Source organism: Chelonoidis abingdonii, chromosome 7 (genome assembly GCF_003597395.2).
Source record: "Chelonoidis abingdonii isolate Lonesome George chromosome 7, CheloAbing_2.0, whole genome shotgun sequence".
In the NCBI taxonomy this organism is placed as follows: Eukaryota; Metazoa; Chordata; order Testudines; family Testudinidae; genus Chelonoidis; species Chelonoidis abingdonii.
Genome location: NC_133775.1, coordinates 98,986,163 through 99,007,786, shown reverse-complemented (window position 1 = coordinate 99,007,786; position 21,624 = coordinate 98,986,163). Strand labels below are relative to the sequence as shown.

Here is a 21,624-nt window from a genome sequence, read left to right as displayed (position 1 = left end):
TTCCCTCTGCCCATGTGCCAAGTGATCTCTCTTTCCTCTTTCAAAATTGCTCCCCTGACTTCCTTCACTTTTATTCTGTTGCTGGTCGTTTCTAATTCTCTTGCATACCTGGCCTTCAAATTGTTTATATTGTGCAAATTAAATTATTAATTCTTCAGGGGAAGGACATTATCCAACGTTGTGTTTGTAAAAGCCATGTGCATGTTTGGCCCTATATAGGTAATAGATAATGAAATAATAATAATAATGCTAGTTTAACAAAATTAATTGACTTCGCTGCTGTTAATATACTGCATAACCTTGCTACTGAGAACTCCGTGATGGCAGTGGGGATACAATTCAGATCTCCTGGGTCAAAAGCATAGTTCCATACTCCTTGAAGGAGACCTTCACTACATTAGCAATTGGCAGAGGACAGCCTCTGACACATAGCTGAGCAGTTATGATTCCATCCAGTAGAGGGCAGTGGTATCCATCAACACTGGCTAGTTCATTACAATATTGCACAGTGCTTTGTCCAAAATCAGATATAGTGTGATCATATGAATTAATTTTAACTAATTAAGAGGATATTTTATTTTATCCTGAGATTAAGATACATTTTAATTAATTTATTTTCTTAGAAAAATAAAAACAAAGATTTGTGCATTTTCTCTTTCAGGCGGTTATATGTAACACTATTATTTAAGTGGATTATGTGGAGGTTTTTTTTAATCAAATTCTGGGTTGTATTTTAAGTTAAATCACAACTGCAATAGTCAAAGTATGCAGTTAATATGCATATGATATGTGGGTTTCTCTTATAATTCTCTTGCTATGAAGATTTACTGAATCTTGTTAACGAAATCTTCAGTAAACAACCAATTTTTGGTATTTACCGTAAACCTCACTGCAGGAGTCAGTCATTTTAGACATGTCTGCTGATATTGTTCTCCTGCCGTACATTGTTAAATAGACTTTAACTTGTTATTGCAGTTACATCCTCTTGTATTTCACTAAGGACATTTTAGTTAAAATATTACTTTCACTTTATCATGTACTATAACCAGGGCCGGTGCAAGGATGTTTTGCGCCCTAGGCGAAACTTCCACCTTGCGCCCTCCCTCGTCCCCGAGACCCCACTCTGAGGTGCCCCCCCAGCCTCCTCACCCCGCCCTGAGGCGCCCCCGGTGCACTCCCCACCCCACTCTCTGCCCTGAGGCCCCCCACACCCCAGCTCACCCTCTGCCTCCACCGAGCACACCATGCGCGCTTCAATTCTCCCGCCTACTCCCAGGCTGCGGCGCCTCTAAGCTGATTGGCGCCGCATGCCTGGGAGGCGGGAGAAGTGAAGCACTCACCCCTGCTCCATCTCCTCCCCAAGAGCCATCCTGCTTCACTTCTCCCGCCTCCCAGGCTTGTGCCCCAATCAGCTTAGATGCCGCAAGCCTGGGAGCGGGAGAAGTGAAGCAGCCACCGCATGCTCGGGGAGGAGGCGGGGCAGGGGTGAGCTGGGGCAGGGAGTTCCCCTGCATGCTGCCCCCCCCTACTTGCTGCAGGTGGCCCTCCCCGCGCTCCTCTGCCCCAGCTCCCTCCACCTAAATGCCAGCTGCGGCCGGGGTGGCCAAAAATCCAGCTGCTGTGGTCGCTGCCGAAGAAAATGATGCCCCCCAAATCCTAGTGCCTTAGGCGACTGCCTAGGTCGCCTAAATGGTTGCATCGGCCGTGACTATAACTCATCATGCAACACTGCATTACAATGATTCATTATAAAAGGTTTTCAAACTAGCCTTTTTTTCTTACTTGATCTCATATATTTAAAACCATTGGGTTTTTTTCATTCAGGAATGTGCAGAATAACACTGTAGTGTCTAATACAATTGTCTGATTTTAAGTCACTTATTGATTTTTAATTATTTTTCCCTGAAAAGGGATAACATTTGATTATGGCAGAAATTTAATCAAAAGTGGCATATTTTCAGACAGTGACATTATTTTTGTTAAAATCTTGAATAGTTCTCAGATTATAAACAAGACATTTTTATAACATCCTCAAACAGAAAATCCTCTTATATGCAGAAATAAAGGATTTCTGCCCTTTAATTGGCCTTAAGAATGTTAGGAAACAGCAATGAAACTGAACTGTTTGTTTACTTTTATATTATAGTATTTCAAACCATCAAAAACTTAATTAAAAAAATTCAGGCTACTTGGGCCCTGTTCCTGCAATGTCCCTGTGGAGCTTATAGCAGGATCAGAGCCTCCGTGAGATAACTTATAATATAATCTACCACCCCAAGCACCAAAAATCAACTAAATGAATAATCAAAGGCATCTGTCATAAACTTTTCTTTTCCTTTTACAGTAGCACCTAGAGGCCCCAGCTGAGTTTGAGGCCCCATTCTGTTAGGTTTTCAATAAACACATAGTGAGGGACAGTCCCTGCTCCAAAAGTTTACAATGTAAGGGACCAGAATGTGACCCATTCTGTGCTGTTCTGAAGGGGAATAACTGGATATAAGGATCACAATTAGCAGCTTCTGCAAAGCCACTACTAGTAGTAGGTTTCAAAATTGTAGCCATGTTAATCTGTATCAGCAAAAACAACGAGGATGTGGATGTAGTGGATGTGTGGATCACCAAGGAATGTATGTTGTACCAGCTATAAGGCTTGTGCTGGATACCTCTCCCCCACCTTCCCAGAACCAGAGGGAGACTGGGAGCCAGACTGTGACTGAGTCACCCTTTTCCAGACTGCTTCTGAGGCAGCAAAACAAAGCAATGATTGAGCCCTAAATGGAGCAGGTAAAGGCTGAGAAAAGAAATATAACATGCTGCTTCTCAATATATTAACATAACCATAGCCCCGTTATTCTTACCAAGACCAAACAAGTAGGTATTTTATTACAACCTTAACTCTAAACCTCTGGATTTTAAAAGTGCATTTTTGTTACCTTGTTTTCTGTACGTAATCATAAATATATTAAGAGAGCTTGCTCAGTAGGACAGGTTACTTCACATATGTATAGAGATTCTAAGAGTTCCTAAGGTGTTCACAGCTGCTGTTTGTTTGTTGTCCCGTAGATTAGCAGGAACAGTGCCTGGAATGATCTGTCCGCGGCAAATTCGCACATGATTGCCCCAGGCTGTGAGCCTGACTGATGTGTGAACAAATATAACGTTGACGTCACACGCGTCCTTTTGCCAGGGCGTCCGTGTGTATCCCGTGCGTGGGCAGGGTTTCTGACACGCATGAGTCTGCTCCCGCCCACGCTCTGTACTGGTTGTCAATGACGTGACAGGCAGCTGCGTCGCTCTCGCTCCCCTCCCGCCCCCGCCCGAGAAAGACGCCCCCCAATCATTCCGCCAATCAGCGGCAGCCACCCACCACTCTCTCCCCCCATTGAATCCCACCCCCACCTCTGCTCCAGACCCCATCCCATTAACACCCCCACCTTCTCCACCTCTGCTGCCCTGGACCCCGCGCTTTGGCGTCACTTCCGGGTGGAACGCGGTGAGGTCACGGAAACGCCGCGCCCCGTGGGCGGATCCTGCGAGCGCTGTTGCTGTGGCTGGTGGTTGCTATGGTAACAAGGCCCGTCGGGGAGAGCCCGGCGGAGCGGAGATAGAAGGGCCCAGCATGGAAAGCCGGCTCGAGCAGGTCAGCTTAGCTCAGGGAGGCTGGGGCTGCCCGGGCCAGGGGGAGAGCCGAGGGGCTGGCAGGGAGGCAGTGATGGTGGCTGGTAGCTAGGCTGAGGGGAAGGGGGTTGAACTGGGTGGGTAGCTAAGGCTGGGGGAAGACTGTGCTGGGTAGGGGCTGGTGGCTGGGCCGGGCAGCAGGGGATGTTGCCGTGGCTGGGGAGCTGGTAGCTGGCGGGAGCCTGGGAGATTGTTGCTTTCAAGCATCAGGAGCAAGGGCTCAAGTGATGAGTTTTCCCAGTGTCTCTCTGGGATTCTGGGGGCAGCTGTCATGCAGTCAGGGCCCTCCTCCGGTGCGTAATAAACCTGGCAAGGTGCGGAGTGTAACTATTCTCTCCCCATGTATAGCCCTAGTAATTGGGAAGAAGGGAGGGTTTGGACTCTTCCTGAGGAATCATGTGCCCCCGTGTGGGGGAAGTGCAGATACTGCACCAAGAAAGTCAATATAAATTCCTAGACAGTTAGATCAGGGTTTCAGGCAGGATTTGGTTCTCCTTTTCAGGCATTGTGGGTGTGGGCAGTTCAGTTTCAGGGGAAAGATCCACGTGAAAGATTCTGGGCAAAGGGCAGCTACGGTTTGTCTGGATTCTCAAGAAGCACCTGCCATCCATAAAATGATTGAGGTTATTTTTGAAACATTTCCAGATCACAGAGTTTGAAAGAGTGAATCACAGTGTTATTCTGGCTTGCTTTCACCACACCCCAATAAATGTAGTGATTTTGATCTCACTAACTAGTCAGTGAAGGAGCTGTGATTTTCTCATTCTTATGCCCCTTCCTCATTTGTAGGTAAGAGCCAATTTTGTGCATTCATGTAATCAGTGGTACAAACTCTGTAGAGGTCAAGTTATTCTTGTCTTGGTTAAACCCTTTATTTCTTGTAATAGGATTACTTTTTGAACAACTATCTTATTCACCTATACTGTATGAAAAGAGGATGAACTTTTTAATAACTAAATCTGGTGAATAAATTTATCATGAAATATGGCTAAATTAAAAACTTGTGGAGATATTCAGGAAATTTGACTTTATTTAGGTTGTTCAAAAGTAGTCTTGTTCATTTTTTGGCTTACCTTTACATTTTTTAGACTTTTATAATTATATGACTATTATCACACTAACTTTGCCTCTTATATTGTTCATGGTTTCATTGTTTGTTCCTTTCCTTTTAATGAGAGTTAAATACAAGAATTATTTTAAATGTACTGTTATTTAAGACGTTTCTAGATATTGACTATTACATCAGTCCTGCAGTTGACCACTTGATTGAACTGGGAATGCACATTTGAGAAAGGGCCTGATCCTGCCATCCAGTCAGACTATTATTGTTGTTACTGGGATAAATTTCACACACAGAACCAAATATTTAAAATGTACAATGGAGTTATTGCAGTCTGTAGGAGTAATTCACCTTGCTAATGTTATCTGCAAATTATAGTTTAAGAAAACTAAAAACCAGTGTATGCACAAAATAATTTTTAACATTTTCTCTTTCTATGAAGAAATAAAAATCAGACTGGAAGATGGAGATGTACGAGACCCTCGGCAAAGTGGGAGAGGGGAGTTATGGAACAGTAGTGAAGTGCAAACACAAGGAAACAGGACAGATAGTAGCCATTAAGATATTCTATGAGAAACCAGAAAAATCTGTCAACAAAATTGCTATGAGAGAAATAAAGTTTCTAAAGGTTTGCTTCTTTTGCTTTAATCATTTTGTAAATCTAAAGGGAAAGTGCTTAGAAATAAAACTTGCATCATTACTGGCGTATACCTGGGCTATTACACATAAAATATACCAAGAAAAAGCGTGTTGTTTGACTTGTTTTATTGCCAAGCCTTTTAAAAAATAAAGTGAAGATAAAAAGTAAAGTGAAGATAAAACTTGTGGCTATGATTTTAAAAGAAACTTGATAAGTTAAACACTCCATATTTATGAACATATTAATCTTGTCTCTAATATTTAAAACAGTAGAGAGCAAGGATGTGAATTTTGATGGGCTTTTAATTTGCCACAATTTTGTAGACCATTAATCTGCTGTGTAGTCCTTCTGAACTGGCACAAAAGTCTGCTGATGTCAGCTTTTGATGCAATTGACAGGGATAAATTTGAAATTTCTTTACCCCTTGTTCCCCCAAATTGTGTCTCAGTCTATTGCGATACATGGCAGCTTTGCTGAAGGTTCTCAACTGTAAGAGAAATATAAAACACATTAATCTCTTTCTACCAATCTACATATATATTTGACTTATGAAATTAAAACATTCCCCATTTTTAATATTGGGTTGGGAGTCACAAAGTCCCATGCTTGAGTCTGTCACCGATTTACAATTTGACTTTAGATAACTCATGTGCATTCTCTTTGGGACTAGATCCTCAGCTGCATCAGGAAACTGGGTAAGAAGAGCAAAAGTGGCTGCAAAGCCAGTTTTTGTGACTTTCCTATCTAAACTCCAGGTTTGCAGCTTTGAGTGATGCCTGGATCCAGCAGCCCTGGGGAGGCCACTTTGGGAGCTGCACATCACCAGAATACAGCAGTACCAAGACACCACTTTCCCCAGGCCCTTTCCCTAGTACATTTCCTACAGTCTACACCATTACCACAGGGGTGTGATGTAGTTGTCATCCCAGTTCTGTGCCACCTAGGAACAGAGAAGGAATCTCTGGCTATTCCTTCCAAGAGATTCCCCAGCATCATTTTGTGGCCGTGAAAGGGTTTCCTACTCCCATAGCTACCCCCAACGCAGTAGATTCATGTGAGGTCAAAGCAGTGCATGCGGAGGATCCTGCAAGAAAGTTAATAGAGATAGTTCGGGGCAGATTCCTGTTTGACTTGGCTTGCCCTCTTCTCTCTCAGCCAACCTAGTGTTTGCAAATTCAAAGCCTAAGATTTAAATTCATGTTTTATAGTTGAATGACTGGGTCATAAAGTCTGACTCTCAGCACCAACCCCACTCATTGCCCTCACAGGACATTTATTTTTTAATTTGATCCTTATCAATTTTTAATTGACTTGGCGAAAGTACAAAAAACCAGATTCTATGCTAAGGGCCTGATTCTCCAACTTGTATAGAAGTCAAAGGGAATAAAGGCTCTAGCTCTAAATCTAGACTAGTTTCCATGTACCTTAGTAGTATTAATCTGAATGGATGCCTCTATAACTGAGAATGTTACCCAAAATTATTCAAAATGGTTATAATTAAAAAGCTGAGACACATCATCTTTGTAGTCCATTAATAAACACCTTAATAAAACTTTAAAAATACTAAAACTAGAATATAAATCAAAATAAAATATGGAGTTTCATGTGAAATAGTGCACATTTTTAACAATACCAGTTTGACATGAGGCTTTGCATCTTTAAATGATCAATGCAAATAAAGTGCATGTACAGGAGTTTTTCTCACTTTCTCTCAGTCAACCATTTCAGTTATGTTATTCCTGGCTTAGCCCCCTATAACTGACAGCAATTTTGGGTTCACCATTCGTGAGCTCTGACAAAGGGGAAGAAAGTTCTAGCTTTTGTACCACAGAAGAAGCTGATTTTCTGGGGACTTGAAAGTCTACAGCATGGATTTTTTTTATTTTTAATTAGATCCAGTGGTATCAACAAAGTTATAGCAACTCACTAGAGTATATTAGCAAAAACAACGAAGAGTTCTTGTGGCATCTTAGAGATTAACAAATTTATTTGGGCATACGCTTTCATGAGTTAAAACCCACTTCATCAGATGCATGGAGTGAAAAATACAGTAAGCAGTGTAAATATTACAGCACATGAAAAGATGGGAGTTGCCTTACCAAGTGCAGGGTCAGCTTCAGCTTCATTTTGGCAAAATAGCTGAATAGCAATGGTTTAAATATTGGGGGAAGGCTGGAGTAGAGGGAATAAGAATTTCTGAATATTTACAAAATGATGTGAATCTTTAATGTCTACCCTTGCAAGTATGTCTTGATCAAGGAGAAAAACTATCCTAATAGAAATAAATACTGAAAAGCTACAGCAGAATGTTTTATTTCCTCTCACCAACAGCAATTTCATCATGAAAACCTGGTCAACCTGATCGAAGTGTTTAGACAAAAAAAAAAAATTCATTTGGTGTTTGAATTTATTGATCATACAGTTTTAGATGAGCTACAACATTACTGTCACGGACTGGATAATAAAAGACTTAGAAGATATCTCTTCCAGATCCTTCGAGCAATTGAGTATCTCCACAGCAACAATGTAAGTACTTTGTAGAAGCTAAGGCTAAAACAAAGTGGTGTTATGTTTTCCATTTTCTGATTTTACATAGTATTTCATCTCCCAGAGTTTGTAAAGGTTAATTCTATATTAAAATGTTATAGTTTCATAATAATAGCCTAAATGCCTCCAACTGAATTTTGATTTTTAGAACTGAAACACGTGTGCAGTGAAAGATGAAATATGTTAAAGGGTTAGCCATTAAAGGGTTAGATACTGTTATTCTCAGGGATGGGCTGTGTCCACACTTTTTGGATCCAGATCTAAGCTTTGGTTCTGAGATATTTGGAGCATGGGTTATGGTTCTTGTCCATTTCTGATTATTATAGCTTTCTTACTAACCTACTGCACCATTGTATCCCCCAGTTTCAGATTTTCAGGGCAGTTTGCTTACAGCACATAGCTCTTCACCCTCAGCTCTTTCTGTCTTTTTGCAGTTTATTCCCTTGTCTCCAGGGTGCCTATTTTTTCTGTTTCTTTATTTTGAGTGGAGCACTGTTACTTCTCTTTCTCTCCTCACCCCATACACATTAGGCTGTTGCTGTGTGTAGCAGTAGCAGCCTATGGTCTTCACCCTCTGCAGACAATTTTGAGAATTTTGGACACTGTACTGCTTATTGTGATCCTAAAGTGGCAAAACTTTGAGAGTTATCTTTTTTGCAGAATCCTTTTTATTATTAAGGTAGATTTGACTTTCTTTTTTTTGTCCAGGTCATACATCGTGATATCAAACCTGAGAATATCTTAGTATCACAGACGGGAATTACTAAACTATGTGATTTTGGTTTTGCTCGGACATTAGCTGCCCCTGGTGATGTTTATACAGATTATGTAGCCACACGATGGTACAGGGCTCCAGAACTGGTATTAAAAGACACCACATATGGGAAGTATGTATTTTTATTTACATCCTTATTATTAAACTGGCATGGAGCAACATTGTTAGAACTTACACTTTTTAGAGCAATATAGTACTGTTGACAAAAACCCAGAAATTAATTTGCTTGTAGGTGAAACAATTTTCTTTAAAAATAATGTTAAACCAACAAAAGGATTTAAAATCACTTTGACAAATCAAATCGCTAGTGCCTGGACATAGCAGGGGAACGTTTGATGCGCTCTGTGACATATTTTAAAGAGTGGCTCTTGTTTTGCTAGAGGAAAGTAAAATAATAACAAAATTCATTCCCAATACCCAACAAAATGTTCACATAATGGGGTCACATACATGCATTTCAGGCTTGATCTTGAGCCAGTTGAAGTCAGTGGCAAAGCTTTTACTGACTTCAGTGGTACATAGTCTACCATTAAATAGAATACTCTAATTTTATAGGCCATGGAGATTCTCAGTATTTGTTATATAGTTCCTATATAGATGGTAATCCTTGAAGTGTTACAACACCAAAAACATCATAATCTTTAATCAGATTAGGGGTATTGTCTGAGTCTCAAAAAGAGGATTAAGAGAAATGTCATGAAACAAGAAACAAAAATATTTGGCAATTTCATATGAACATGCTAATTAAAGTTCTGCTGTTAAGTATGACTTTTGGAGAATAATCTGCCAAATTCACTCATAATATATGCTAATGCTACTACACACGTTTAAGGACTGTCTTAGTAGATAGTTGTTTTGTAGCTATATTAATTATAAATCTTAATATACAGTTCTACAATCTAAAAGAATTTCACAGCTAAATGCTGCAATATTATTTTGTAATTAATTGTGAAGATATTTTAAAGTGTGATTAATTATGTTTTATCCTTTTATATTGTCAAATATTCAGTTATTTTAGAGATATTTTAATTTTTAAAATTTTTCTTTTAAAATATCAGCTCTCTTTAAATATGTTTTATCTTAGCATCAGCATTACTGTTGAGCACTTTGTTCATTTCCTGATCTTAGACCTGTGGACATCTGGGCTTTAGGTTGTATGATCATTGAGATGGCCACTGGAAATCCTTATCTACCCAGCACCTCTGACCTAGACCTACTCCATAAAATTGTGACAAAAGTAGGTGAGTATTGCTGATGTGTAATGCGGACAATATTTAAGAAAAACATTGACATGTTTTATCAATTGGATTGCTGTGCTATAGAATCATAGAAATGTAGAGTGGAAGGGACCTTGAGAAGTCATCACCTCCAGCCCCCTGCACTGAGACAGGAACAAGTAAACCTCCTAGACCAGGGGTCGGCAACCTATGGCACGCGTGCCAAAGATGGCACGCGAGCCAATTTCTAATGGCACGCTGCTGCCTGCTGCCTGGGACTCCGAGTGTCATTAAAAATCCTGCCGACGCAGCAAGCCGTGGAGTCCGCGGTCCCGCACCTGAGCGCTGGCCTAGCGCAGCAAGCCGCTGGCCCCTGCCCCACCTGCCCCCAGAGCCCCGCCGCCACCACCCACGCAGCATTCTGGGGGCTGGGGCTGCGTGCTCCCGCGGAGCAGCGTTTGGCTCTGTGGGGAGGGAAAGACGCTCCCCGCTCACCCGGCGCCCCGCCACCACGCACACAGCGCTCTGAGGGGCAGGGCGTAGCAGGGCTGTGCGCGGGGGGGCGGCTGCGGCAGGGCTCCGGATGAGCGAGGAGCCTCATGGTAAGGGGGCCGGCTCCAGGTCTAAGGGGGGGGTTGGCTAAGGGGTGGGGGCAGTCAAGGGACAGGGAGCAGGATGGGGGGATGGTATACTGGGGGGTGATTACGGGTGGGGGTCTTCTGGAGGGGGCAGCAGGAGAGGGGTTGGATGGGCATATGGAGCCCAGGGTCTGTTTGGGGATGGATAGGGTCAGGCAGTCAGGGACGGAGCAAAGAGGGTCCTGGAAGGAGCATTAGGCGGGGGTTTCTGGAGGGGATGGTCAGGGGACAAAAGAGCTTGGATGGGTTGATGGTCAGGAGTTCTTGGGGGTACTTGCCAGGAGGTTAGGGGTGTGGAGAGGGGTGGGGCAGGCAGGTGGCGGGTGGAGGGTTGTGTGGCTCCAGAGTTCTGGGGATCTTCAGGGGGCAGGAGTGATTAGATAGGTCATGGTGTAGTTCCAGGGGTCTGTCTGGGTGGGGTGTGGATAGGTTGGGCAGTCAGGGGACGGTAGGGGGTAGGGGCCTGGGAGGCTGTCAGGAGTAAGGGCGAGGGAGGCTTATGTAGGGTGATGGGTTCCAGGAGGGGCGTAGTCGGGACAAGGAGCGGGGGGGTTTGGGGTTCTGAAGGCTGCAGTCACCCAGCCTCTGCCCTGAGCTCTGACCCCCCCGCCCACAACCCAGCCCTCTGTACTCATTGACACCCCCATGCCCCAGCCCCTGAACTGGCACTCCACACATGACCAGCCCCCCTCCCTATACCTGCACCCCCTCACATGCCCCCAGTTCCTCTTGCCCTGACTCTTGCACCCCACACATCCCCATCCCGACCCTGAGCCACCAAACGAGCCCCTGCACCACCACCCACATCTCACCTGCACCCCTCACACCACATTGCGGAGCTGCCCAGGTAAGTGCCCCACACCCAATACGCTCCTGCCCCAACCCTTGACCCCCTCCTATCATTTTAGCTCCTAGCCAGACCCTTCACCCCCAGCCCTGTGCTTGGTCCACTCCAACTCTCAGCTCAGTGCAGAGAGAGGAAGAGAATGGGCCAGAACCAGGGAGAAGGTAGGTACCCACTGTATGTGGGCAGGGCCGGGACCCCAGACTGGCGCTGGGCTGAGCGGGTCCGGCAGCTGGGATCACGGCTGGCAAGAGCCAGAGGATGGAACCTCTGAGTGGCAGTGAGCTGAACCGCTCAGCCCACTGCCGGTCTGGGGTCCCGGCCACCAGCCCCACACAGCCCGCTGCCGATCTAGGGTTCTGGCTGCCAGACCCTTCCCAGCTTGGGTCCCGGCCGCAGGTCCCACTCAGCCCACTGCCAGCCTAGCTGAACAGAACCCCAGACCAGCAGCGGGCTGAGTGGGTCGGTGGCGTAAGATCAACATTTTAATTTAATTTTAAATGAAGCTTCTTAAACATTTTGAAAACCGTGTTTATTTTACAATACAACACTAGTTTAGTTATATAATATATAGACTTGTAGAGAGAGACCTTCTAAAAAACATTAAAATATATGACCAGCACGCAAAACCTTAAATTAGAGTGAATAAATGAAGACTTGGCACACCACTTCTGAAAGGTTGCCGACCCCCTAGACGATCCCTAACAAGTGTTTTTACAGCCTGTTCTTAAAAACCTCCAGTGATGGGATTTCCACAACCTTCCTTGGAATCCTATTCTGGATCTTAACTACCCTTATAATTAGAAAGTTTTCCCTAATATCTAACCCAAATCTCCTTGCTGCAGATTAAGCACATTACTTGGCTTACTTTCAGTGGACGTAGATTACAATTGATCCCTGGCTTCTTTATAAGAGCCTTTAACATATTTGAAGAGTGTTTTCAGTTCCCTCCTCTGTAGTCTTTTCTCAGGATTAAACATGCCCACTTTTTAAAAACTCATCCTCACAAATCAGGTTTTCTAAATCTTTTATAATTTTTTTTGCTCTCCTCTGGACTCTCTCCAATTTGTCCAGATCTTTCTTAAAGTGTGGCACGCAGAAATGGACACTGTACTTCAGTTGAGGCCTTAGCAGTGCCAAGTAGAGCAGGACAGTTACCTCCCAGGTGTCTTACATACAACACTTTTGTTAATACACCACAGAATGATATTAATCTTTTTAGCAACTGCATCACATTAGTGATTCATATTGAAATTGTGATCCACTGTAACTCCCAGATCCTTTTCGGCAGTTCTACCACCTAGCCAGTTATTTCCCATTTTGTAGTTGTGTATTTGATTTTTCCTTCTTAAGTGAAATACTTTGCACTTACTTTTATTGAATTTCATCTTGTTGAATTTGGACCAATTCTCTAATTTTTCAAGATTGTTTGAATTCTAACCCTGTCCTCCAAAGTGCTTGCCACCCCTCCCAACTTGGTGTCATCTACAAATTTTATAAGCATACTGTTCACTACATTATCCAAATCATTAATGAAAATACTGAATAGTACTGGACGCAGGACTGGCCCCTGCAGGACCCCACTAGATACACCCACCCAGTTGGAGAGCAAACCATTCATAACTACTCTTTGAGTACAGTATCAGAGGGTAGCTGTGCTAGTCTGAATCTGTAATATGGACAAAGAGTCCTGGGGCACCTTATGGACTAACAGAAGTATTAGAGCATAAGCTTTCGTGGGTGAATATCCACAACATCTGACAAAGTGGGTATTTCCCCACGAAAGCTTATGCTCCAATACTTCTGTTAGTCTATAAGGTGCCACAGGACTCTTTGTTGCTCTTTGAGTACAGTATTTTTTTTCTTTTGCACTGAGCTGCAGACTTGCAGCAACATAAGTCCTGTTTATTTTATCCTCCTAACTTTATGAAACTGTAGGAAGGAGAATTCTAATTGTAGAGATGAGTGAAGATGATTTCATAGTCAATATCCTTATTCATGCTGCTGTAGTAGTTTGTTCTGATGACATGAACTGCAAAGATGGGGGTAAAGCCTCATCATTTGCTGGGTTATACATGTATAATCTACTTCGTGCATCAAACTGCAAATATAATCTATAGTGCAGAACAAGTCTTTACTGGAGGGATCTGCTTTTTATGTAGTTTTCCTCTTTGGAAGGGGAAGTATAGAGGGAAATCTAGCAATCTAATGTTGCTGAATATTTTTCAGCTTTATTTTGAAGCCTAAAGGCATTTTTGCTGAGAGATTTTTAATTAATCTTAGCCATCCTCATGAATAATAGAACAAGAGTACTGTGTATATATTTAATTATATGTATTTGATTTATTGGCTGCTTACAGTGAATTTTGAAAACTATATTTTCTTTCAGGGAATTTGACACCTCATCTTCAGAGTATTTTTATAAGGAGTCCAGTTTTTTCAGGAGTAGTCCTTCCAGAAGTCCAGCACCCTAAAAATGCAAGGAAAAAGTATCCCAAGCTTTGTGCATTACTGGCAGATATTGTTCATGTATGTTAAAAGAGGTCTGAGTATCATGCTCGCTGATGATTATTATTTGTAGCTGTGCCTAATGTATAATATCATGTTGTGACTAGGGTCCCAGTGGGGGCCAGCTGAGGTTACCCAGTTAGGGTGAACTGGAAAGGATGGGGCAGACAAAGCCCAAAGCTGGTGGATAATTCAATACTTAGATTTACCAAGCCACCACTAAACAGCTTCTGTTGTACCTTTCTGGTTACTCAGAAGTCCAAGCAACACAGTTACCTTGAAGTAACCCTGCCTCAGACCTCCATCCAGGTACCCAAGTCAAATATGATGAACATTTCTGAAAATCTTATTTTATCATATAAAAGAAAAGGTTCTACCAATCCCAAAGGATCGGCCACATTACCTCCCAGATTACTGAATATTCCAAATCTTACCCAAATACATGCTTATAGCCAGTTCTTATTAACTAAACTAAAATTTATTAAAAAAGAAAAGAGAGAGAGTATGGTTAAAAGATCAGTATACATACAGACATGAGTTCAGTTCTTGAGGTTCAGATACATAGCAGGGATGATGAGCTTTGTAGTTGCAAAGAGTCAGAAATAGTTCATAGGTTATAGTCCCATGTTTATATTTCAAGGTGGTCCAGTCAGAACTGAGATTGGATCTCAGTCGTTATGACTTAGGCATCCCCTGCATGAAACCTCAAGCAGATCTGAGATAAACAGGATGAGGACCGAACGGTCTTTTATACAGTTTTTTAGCTTTCACTTGACCATACAGTTCTGGATAAACAATAGGCTTTTGCTGTAACCTTCTGCTTTCTAAACATCACCAGTAATTCGTTACACACATTAACTAAGGACAATTTATTCATTAGGTAGTCTATCATAAACTTCAAAGAGACATATAGACAATGACATTACTTCACCCAAGATTCATCTAAATCAGGGGTCTCAAACTCAATTTACCTTAGGGGCAGTGCCAGTCCTCAAAACCTATCAGTGGGCCAATAATGTCACTGAAGATGGTGTTCAGAAAAGAAAACATTTATATTACATTTTTTATTTCAAATTTCTTAGAAATAATAAAACTGTCATACGACTTTAGACAATTCTTCGCCTGCCAGAGAGTTTTTAGTGCTGGCCAGACACCTGGCAACGCTTCAGTTCTGTCAATTTGTTGATGTTTGGCCTCCGTGACTGAACAGTTGAAACCTTCAGGATTGCAGCAAGGTGTGCATCAGGTGGTTGTGTTCAGTATTTTGACTTGTTTATATTCATTGTGGAAAAAAGTAACGCTGCCTCCATGGCTGATTCTGCCTGGCAACTAATGATACTGCCTCCATGGCTGACTCTACCCGGTGACTAGTGATAGTATCTCTGTCCCTCTTCCCCAGCCAATGGGAGCTATGGGCGGAGGGGGCAATGCCTGAAGCAGACATGTGGCCTGTATGCCTCTCTCCCTCAGGGGCCGCAGTGGGGAGGTTCTCGGGCTGCAGATGGCTCGTGGGCCGGGACTTTGAGACCCCTAATCTAAATGTTAATATTCCCTTTTGATCTCTGAATTAATAGCGATAGGGACAGACAGGAACTGTCTGTTTACATGGGTAGCATTTAAGATACACACAATTAGTATCGCTTCTAACTTCTAACAATATAGGTTTGCATTTCGAAGTTTTAGCCTATTAGCCATAGACTAGCCCTAATTACCATTTCTAACATATCTTTAAAGGTCAGCTTTGGGTTAGTTAGTCTGCAAGCTGTTTAAACCTTTCTGTCTGTGAGTTATATTTTGTATAAGATTTGTTGCAATTATATAGCAGTGGTAGCAATAATGATTTGCATGGGTCTGTTTTAATTAGACAATGTCACACATGTACAAGCCCAAAGTTCCTCTGGCAATCCCAATCCATCCACGCTGGTCTGTTTAGAGCTGGCATTGAAAGTCAATGGGACTGATGCTCCTAAGTCATTTAGGTGATTTTTGAAAATTCTATCCAATGCTATACATATATGTATTGTTTAATTACTATATTCATTACTGTACAATTACAGAGGGTAATAGTGGAAAAAATGAATGCATTTTGTTGGAATACAGCAGTTCTTTCTTTATACTGCTGATTTCAAGAACATGAAGAATCTCTTTCATTCAGTGAAAGGACCATAAGCCAAGTTTTCTTTAAGTGGATGAATTATAGCACTCACAAAATGAATGATTACACAGACTAAAGTGGGCATAGTGTTGCAGGATTATTCCATTCTTCTCTGCCTAGTTCTGTTGCATTGTACACATCCCTCACAATTTCAGTAGGAAATCTATTGTGAGAAGAAATTGCCAATAGTGCTACTTGTGGTGGTTTTATGATATTGATATATTTTCCGAAGGGAATAGGTTGTGACCACCAGGCTCATTTCATTTGTGATCAAAGGCAGCATTGAACACAAGCCTCAGGGGAGGGAGTATAGTTTATATATTGCATCACTTCGGCTCAGCAAAGCTTTTTTATTTTCAAGTTTAATTTACAAAACTTGAGAGAGCAAACAGGTGAATTTTTAGTGGATTTGTTTTAGTCCTCTCTGTGTCTTTACAGAGGCAGTATATAAGAATATTGTAGAACAGACCCATCTCAGAACTACTCATCCTTATAATTTAGTTAGTTGGGGATGCAGGATATTCTCCATTAGTTAGGATCCATTTTCTAAGTTGGTCACTCCAGAAAATGGAGTTATAGATGTGAGACATAGAAAGGCTGTGTTAATAGAAATATTGACAGAAGGATCTCTGATGACGATGTGAACTGTTTGGTGACTTCTCTGCTGGGTACAAATGTGTTAAATCTCCCAAGACATCTAGAGACAACATCTAGTAAGTGGTGAGGATTGTGGTCATGGTAGAGACATTTAGATTACTAGGAGAAAGATCTAGACTGATGGCCTTATGGTAGTTTTTTCTGAAATGCTTCCCACTCCGTGCTTGGGCAACAAGACAGAAGAAGCTTCAGACTTTCAGTGCATAGATGCAAATAAGGTGTAAAGGAGAGGGATTTACATTTACTGGGCACCTAGGACCTCTGAGGAAGGGGGAACCTATATAGAAATGATGGGCTTTACCATAACCAAAGTGCAGGCAAAGGAAGCTACTACACTTTTGGTATATTATTTAAATGAGGACCTGGGAGAAAATTAACAGGTACTGAGGAGAACTCTGACTGGACAAAGACATCTGGAAGACATGGATGTCAGTAATACAAAGATAACTCTGCATCCTGTAAAAGATAGGACATAAATTATAGATAGAATAGAGGAAGGTCATGTTGAGACTAGTTAGGTAAATTCCAGAATAGCAACAAGGTGTCAGAATAAGGAGTTAAATGAACATAGGCACACAACCAAAAATAAAAATGGAGGGGTCAGATGCCTGGCCACTTAGTCTTCTTTAATAGTGCAAAGTGGGAAAGCTGCCCTAAAGAGAAAGCAGAGGAGCCCTCTGGAGGGAGAGAATCCCTGGTTGATGTCAAGTTGCCAGAACCTGCTCTATGTCACTCCCTTATCCAGCCCTCTGTGTAGGGGGCAGGAGGAATATGCTGTGGAAATCCTTAGACAGTAGAGCAGTCCATAGGGGACCATTCCAGCCAGTATAACTTAGAGTAGTCCTCGGGCTAGCCTGAGGATCAGGAGGGCATAATGATGGCTTAGAGCCATCTTCCAACCAACCAACACTGAACAGAGTTTGGCTACAGCTAAGATCTGTTCTTAAAAGTATCTGTACCAACATAAAAAGCTTTACAGTGAAAATAAATAAACTAGATTGTGTAGCAATAGAAGAGGACCTAGACATAATAGGCGTTACTGAAACATGGTGCAATGACGACAAAATCAGTGAAATAATGTTATACAGGGCTTTCAGCTGTACGAGAAGGACAGATTAGAGTATAGAAGCAGTGAGTAGTGTTATAACTGAAAGATGCTTGAGACTCTAAAGAGATATAATACACAACATTGCTTACATTATGCGGTATGTGATTAAAAATTCCTTCTGAAATAACCTCTCTAATATTTTACAGGCTTGTTTACAAATGGATCCCACTGATAGGATCTCATCTACAGATCTGCTGCAGCATGACTATTTTACTAGAGATGGATTTATTGAAAAGTAAGTATTTTGTTGGCCAATACAACATAAAAAGCCCTAGTTTCAGATTATTATAATTTATATGATTTTTGTAAGAGCTACAGTAAATAAGGAAGTACATGGTACACAAATATACAAGGGTAATAATTTAGAACAAGTGTATTTTTGTGAAGCTATAGGAACATTCAGTGACTGACTGTTTTATCCCTAGGATCTAAAAGAATTCACCATCATGATGAAAGTTGTGCTTCATTAAGTACTTGTGCCAACTCTGCCCACTTGGTGGGTCTAAGGTAGTTGAGGACATAATTACAGCTGTTCTGCCTCCCAACACTAATCCAGAGATGGGAATAAGAATATGGCAGTGTCCTGTCCCCAAAATTGAACATGAGGTTTTTAGGAAAACCGTTCTATAAGATAAACTGAGAAATCTTAGCTATTATGTCCTCCCAAAAGGCTTTAATACAGGGGTGATTTCACAAATTCTGATTATGTCCTATCACACCGGGCTGGATCCTCAGATGTTGTAAGTCATCACAATTGTGTTGACTTCAATGGTGCTATGATTACTTACACCAGCTGGAGGATCCAGCCCTTTGTCTGTCATAAAGGTATCTCTGCTAATTTTGTATAGGTCAGAGAAAGTGAATTTTAACCCGTCTGACATATAATTGAATATTCCTGAACCTTTATATAACATGAAACAAGGGACATTTTACTTCTTTGTAATTTTTATTTGCTTATTTGCACAGCTGGTATATTTTATAAAAGTAAAAATAGCAAATTAAATGGAAGAAATCCTGTTATGCAAAGCACTGATATAATTACAGAAAATTAGAAAATACTGTCAAGAACAGAAATAGTAATGTATGAAGCTACACATCTAACTAGAAAAACAGTACTGTATAATTATACGCGGGGGTGGTAGCGCTGTCTATTATTAAGGTTGCCCAACACTTCTCATTATAAGACCCGGTGTTCAGTTGCTTGTGATGTTGCCAAACTTTAACTGCTTGGGCTGCAATTTTACATGCCAGGTGTCTACCACTGGCTGAATTTTTCTCAAAAATTTCAGCAAAAATGGTTCAGTTGTTTCTGAGACTGAAGCAAAGGAAAATATGTTGTTTTGCCTTGTCAAAAAAATCCTGGCAACTCTTTTCTTTGGGCAGCACTGTCACATCCATGCTTTGAGAGCAGGGACTTGAAATTTGTCTCAGGAATGTGCTTTTTGCTATTGCAGTGAAAATCTATCCAAGTCTGAGCAAGTTATAAGCCTTTGCAAAATGGCAGTTTGTGCGTGCTTAACACTTCTTTGATTTTAATAGCTAAAATATCCAAAAATTCCATCCTCACTGAGCATACTTTGTCCACTCATAGCTCCTAATGCTGACACGACTTTGCAGACTCAGAGCCACAGAGTTCCTGAGCATGTTCCCTCCTGCCCAAAGCTCAGCGGCAAAACTGGGCTTTCCCTGTAATGGCTCCCATCTGCTCTGGGCTGAGGCGGGGCCAGGCACTGATACTGAGAGCAGGGAGCCTGTCTCTTTCCTGCCTTCAGTGACCACTGGTCTCCTTACTGGCACCTAGGCAGCATGGAAGAGGAAGCCATCTGAGTCAAATGCAGTGGGGACAGACAGAAGCTGGACTGTGGGGTGGGAAAAGACTAAAAAGGGGCAAGGAGTCTGGCGAGACTGGGACTGGAGGAGGAGGGAGAGAACTGGACTGGGTGGTCAAGCAAACTGGGACTGGTAATTATGGGGAAGGGAATGCTGGGACTGGGAGAGAGGAAAGGCTGGAGCTGGGGAGGAAGGTCTGGGACTGGAACCTGGACCGGGGGGAGTGAGAGACTGGGCAAGGAGATTAGGACTGGATGTGCAGATGCGGAGAACAAGGAGTGGCAAAGGGAGTTTGGAACTCAGAAAGCAATCTGAGAAGGGGAGAATAGGACTAGGATGAGAAACCTATGGAAAAAATAGTATGTGATCATGTTATTAAAGGCTGCATCGTAAAACATAATGCACCAGGGATCCGAATTAAGGTTGCCTTAATTCTGGCATTTTCTAACCTTTTAGAGCTTGACTTTGCAATCTTAAAAATGTTCATATGAATTTTTGTGTGTGTAATAAATGTGTGTAACACAATTGACTTAATATTGCTGTTGAAATGGTAATTTTTGCATTTCCTTATATTTATTGAATGTAATTGTGCTAAAATTATTTAAATAGGTGTTGCATTTAATTTTCTAGGTTTTTTTTTAAACTAAGCAGGAGTGAAAAAAGTTATTGGCTGTGCTTAATGTTAGCATTTAAATGGTCATAATTAGATATCTTATAATTTTTTAGGAATAGAAACAAAATCATTATACCCTTGGAAGGGGAAATTACCATCTTCCTGTTGAGACTCTTACTTTTAGCCCTAGCTAATTGCAAGATATTAGAGCTTAAAACTGTGACACTTTCATCTACAAAAAAGCTGTTTTAGGCCACATTTAGACTTTTTGGGCTCTCTTTTGCCCTTGTATGTTGAACTCATGGTATCTAAGGCATCTGAATTCATAGGTGGATGAATACCAAAAATATTTCCAGTTACATTTTAAAATATCTCTAAAGCATGTTGGAAAGTACATTTTCTCTGACTCATGCAGAGGACATGATGGTGTGGGTAGAATAAAGGTTTTATCAACATTCTTTTGGATAGCCTATATAGTTCACTCTTAGTTTCATCACTCATCAGTCACGCAGCCATTCCTAAAACTTTACATTATCCACAGTCCTTTTATTACACCATCCTGGCCTGTTTTAGATAGTTAGCCAGTTATATCTATAGGACCTGGGCTGTTGCCCACTGAAGTTGATCGGATTTCTTCCATTGACTTCAGTAAGGCAACGTCTACACTATAGGCCTAAGTTTTTGGGCACACACAGGTTTCTGAGGTTATGAGCTAGGGGTGCGATGCCCAGTTTGCATATACATTCTCTCACTAGCTCTCATTGAGCTAATGTGCTAAAAATAGTAGCATAAGCAGGGTAGCATGGGCAGCGGCAAGAGCGGCCTGGGCTAGCCACCCCAAGCGTGTACCCACAGGTTCTGGGTGGATTTGTACTCGAGGTGGCTAGTCCGTGCTGCTGCTTGCCACTGTCCATGTCACTGCAGTTTTTAGCATGCTAGCTCAATGAGAGCTAGTGCGCATATGTGTACACAAGCAGGGGATCACACCCCCTTCTTCCAACTGTAGATGTAGCTTCAGTGTTGAATTAGTTGTATAGAGAACAATAGAAAATGCACAGAGAGGTTCATAGCTTAAAGGTCACCATTTCTATGAGGGGAGGGACATAATGGGTGTGCCACTTTGCAACCTCAGAAACCCAGGGGTTTGCCCAAAATCTCTAATTGCACACACAAGTGCCCACTAATTTGTGGTATTACCTGTTTTGCATGCATATACATGGGGTTTTTTTTTCATTGCAAAAATGTACAGATTTTTCCTGATACACACCCCCTCAATGAAACAGGCAGAACGTCTACACCTAACACACTACAGCAGCACAACTGTGCCGTTGCAGCTGCACTGCTGTGGCGCTTC

General features: G+C 41.9%; 1 protein-coding gene across 5 annotated transcripts in view; it reads left to right on the top strand.

Annotated features, from left to right (window-relative positions):
* The first annotated feature begins 3,368 nt into the window (after nucleotides 1–3,368).
* LOC116826642 (serine/threonine-protein phosphatase 2A catalytic subunit alpha isoform) overlaps nucleotides 3,369–21,624 on the top strand; it is a 76,320-nt gene continuing 58,064 nt past the window's right edge. For 2 of the 5 annotated variants that reach the window (XM_032783507.2, XM_075068140.1), the window contains exons 1-7: nucleotides 3,870–4,467; nucleotides 5,181–5,366; nucleotides 7,710–7,904; nucleotides 8,634–8,812; nucleotides 9,829–9,941; nucleotides 13,789–13,928; nucleotides 17,974–18,062. In XM_032783507.2, the coding sequence (XP_032639398.1) occupies nucleotides 5,202–5,366; nucleotides 7,710–7,904; nucleotides 8,634–8,812; nucleotides 9,829–9,941; nucleotides 13,789–13,928; nucleotides 17,974–18,062 (881 nt within the window). In that variant the 5' untranslated portion in view covers nucleotides 3,870–4,467; nucleotides 5,181–5,201. Of the gene's footprint in view, nucleotides 3,641–3,869; nucleotides 4,468–5,180; nucleotides 5,367–7,709; nucleotides 7,905–8,633; nucleotides 8,813–9,828; nucleotides 9,942–13,788; nucleotides 13,929–17,973; nucleotides 18,063–21,624 lie in introns of those variants that run through there. The other 3 variants (XM_075068141.1, XM_032783506.2, XM_032783509.2) reach the window with 3 other exon arrangements.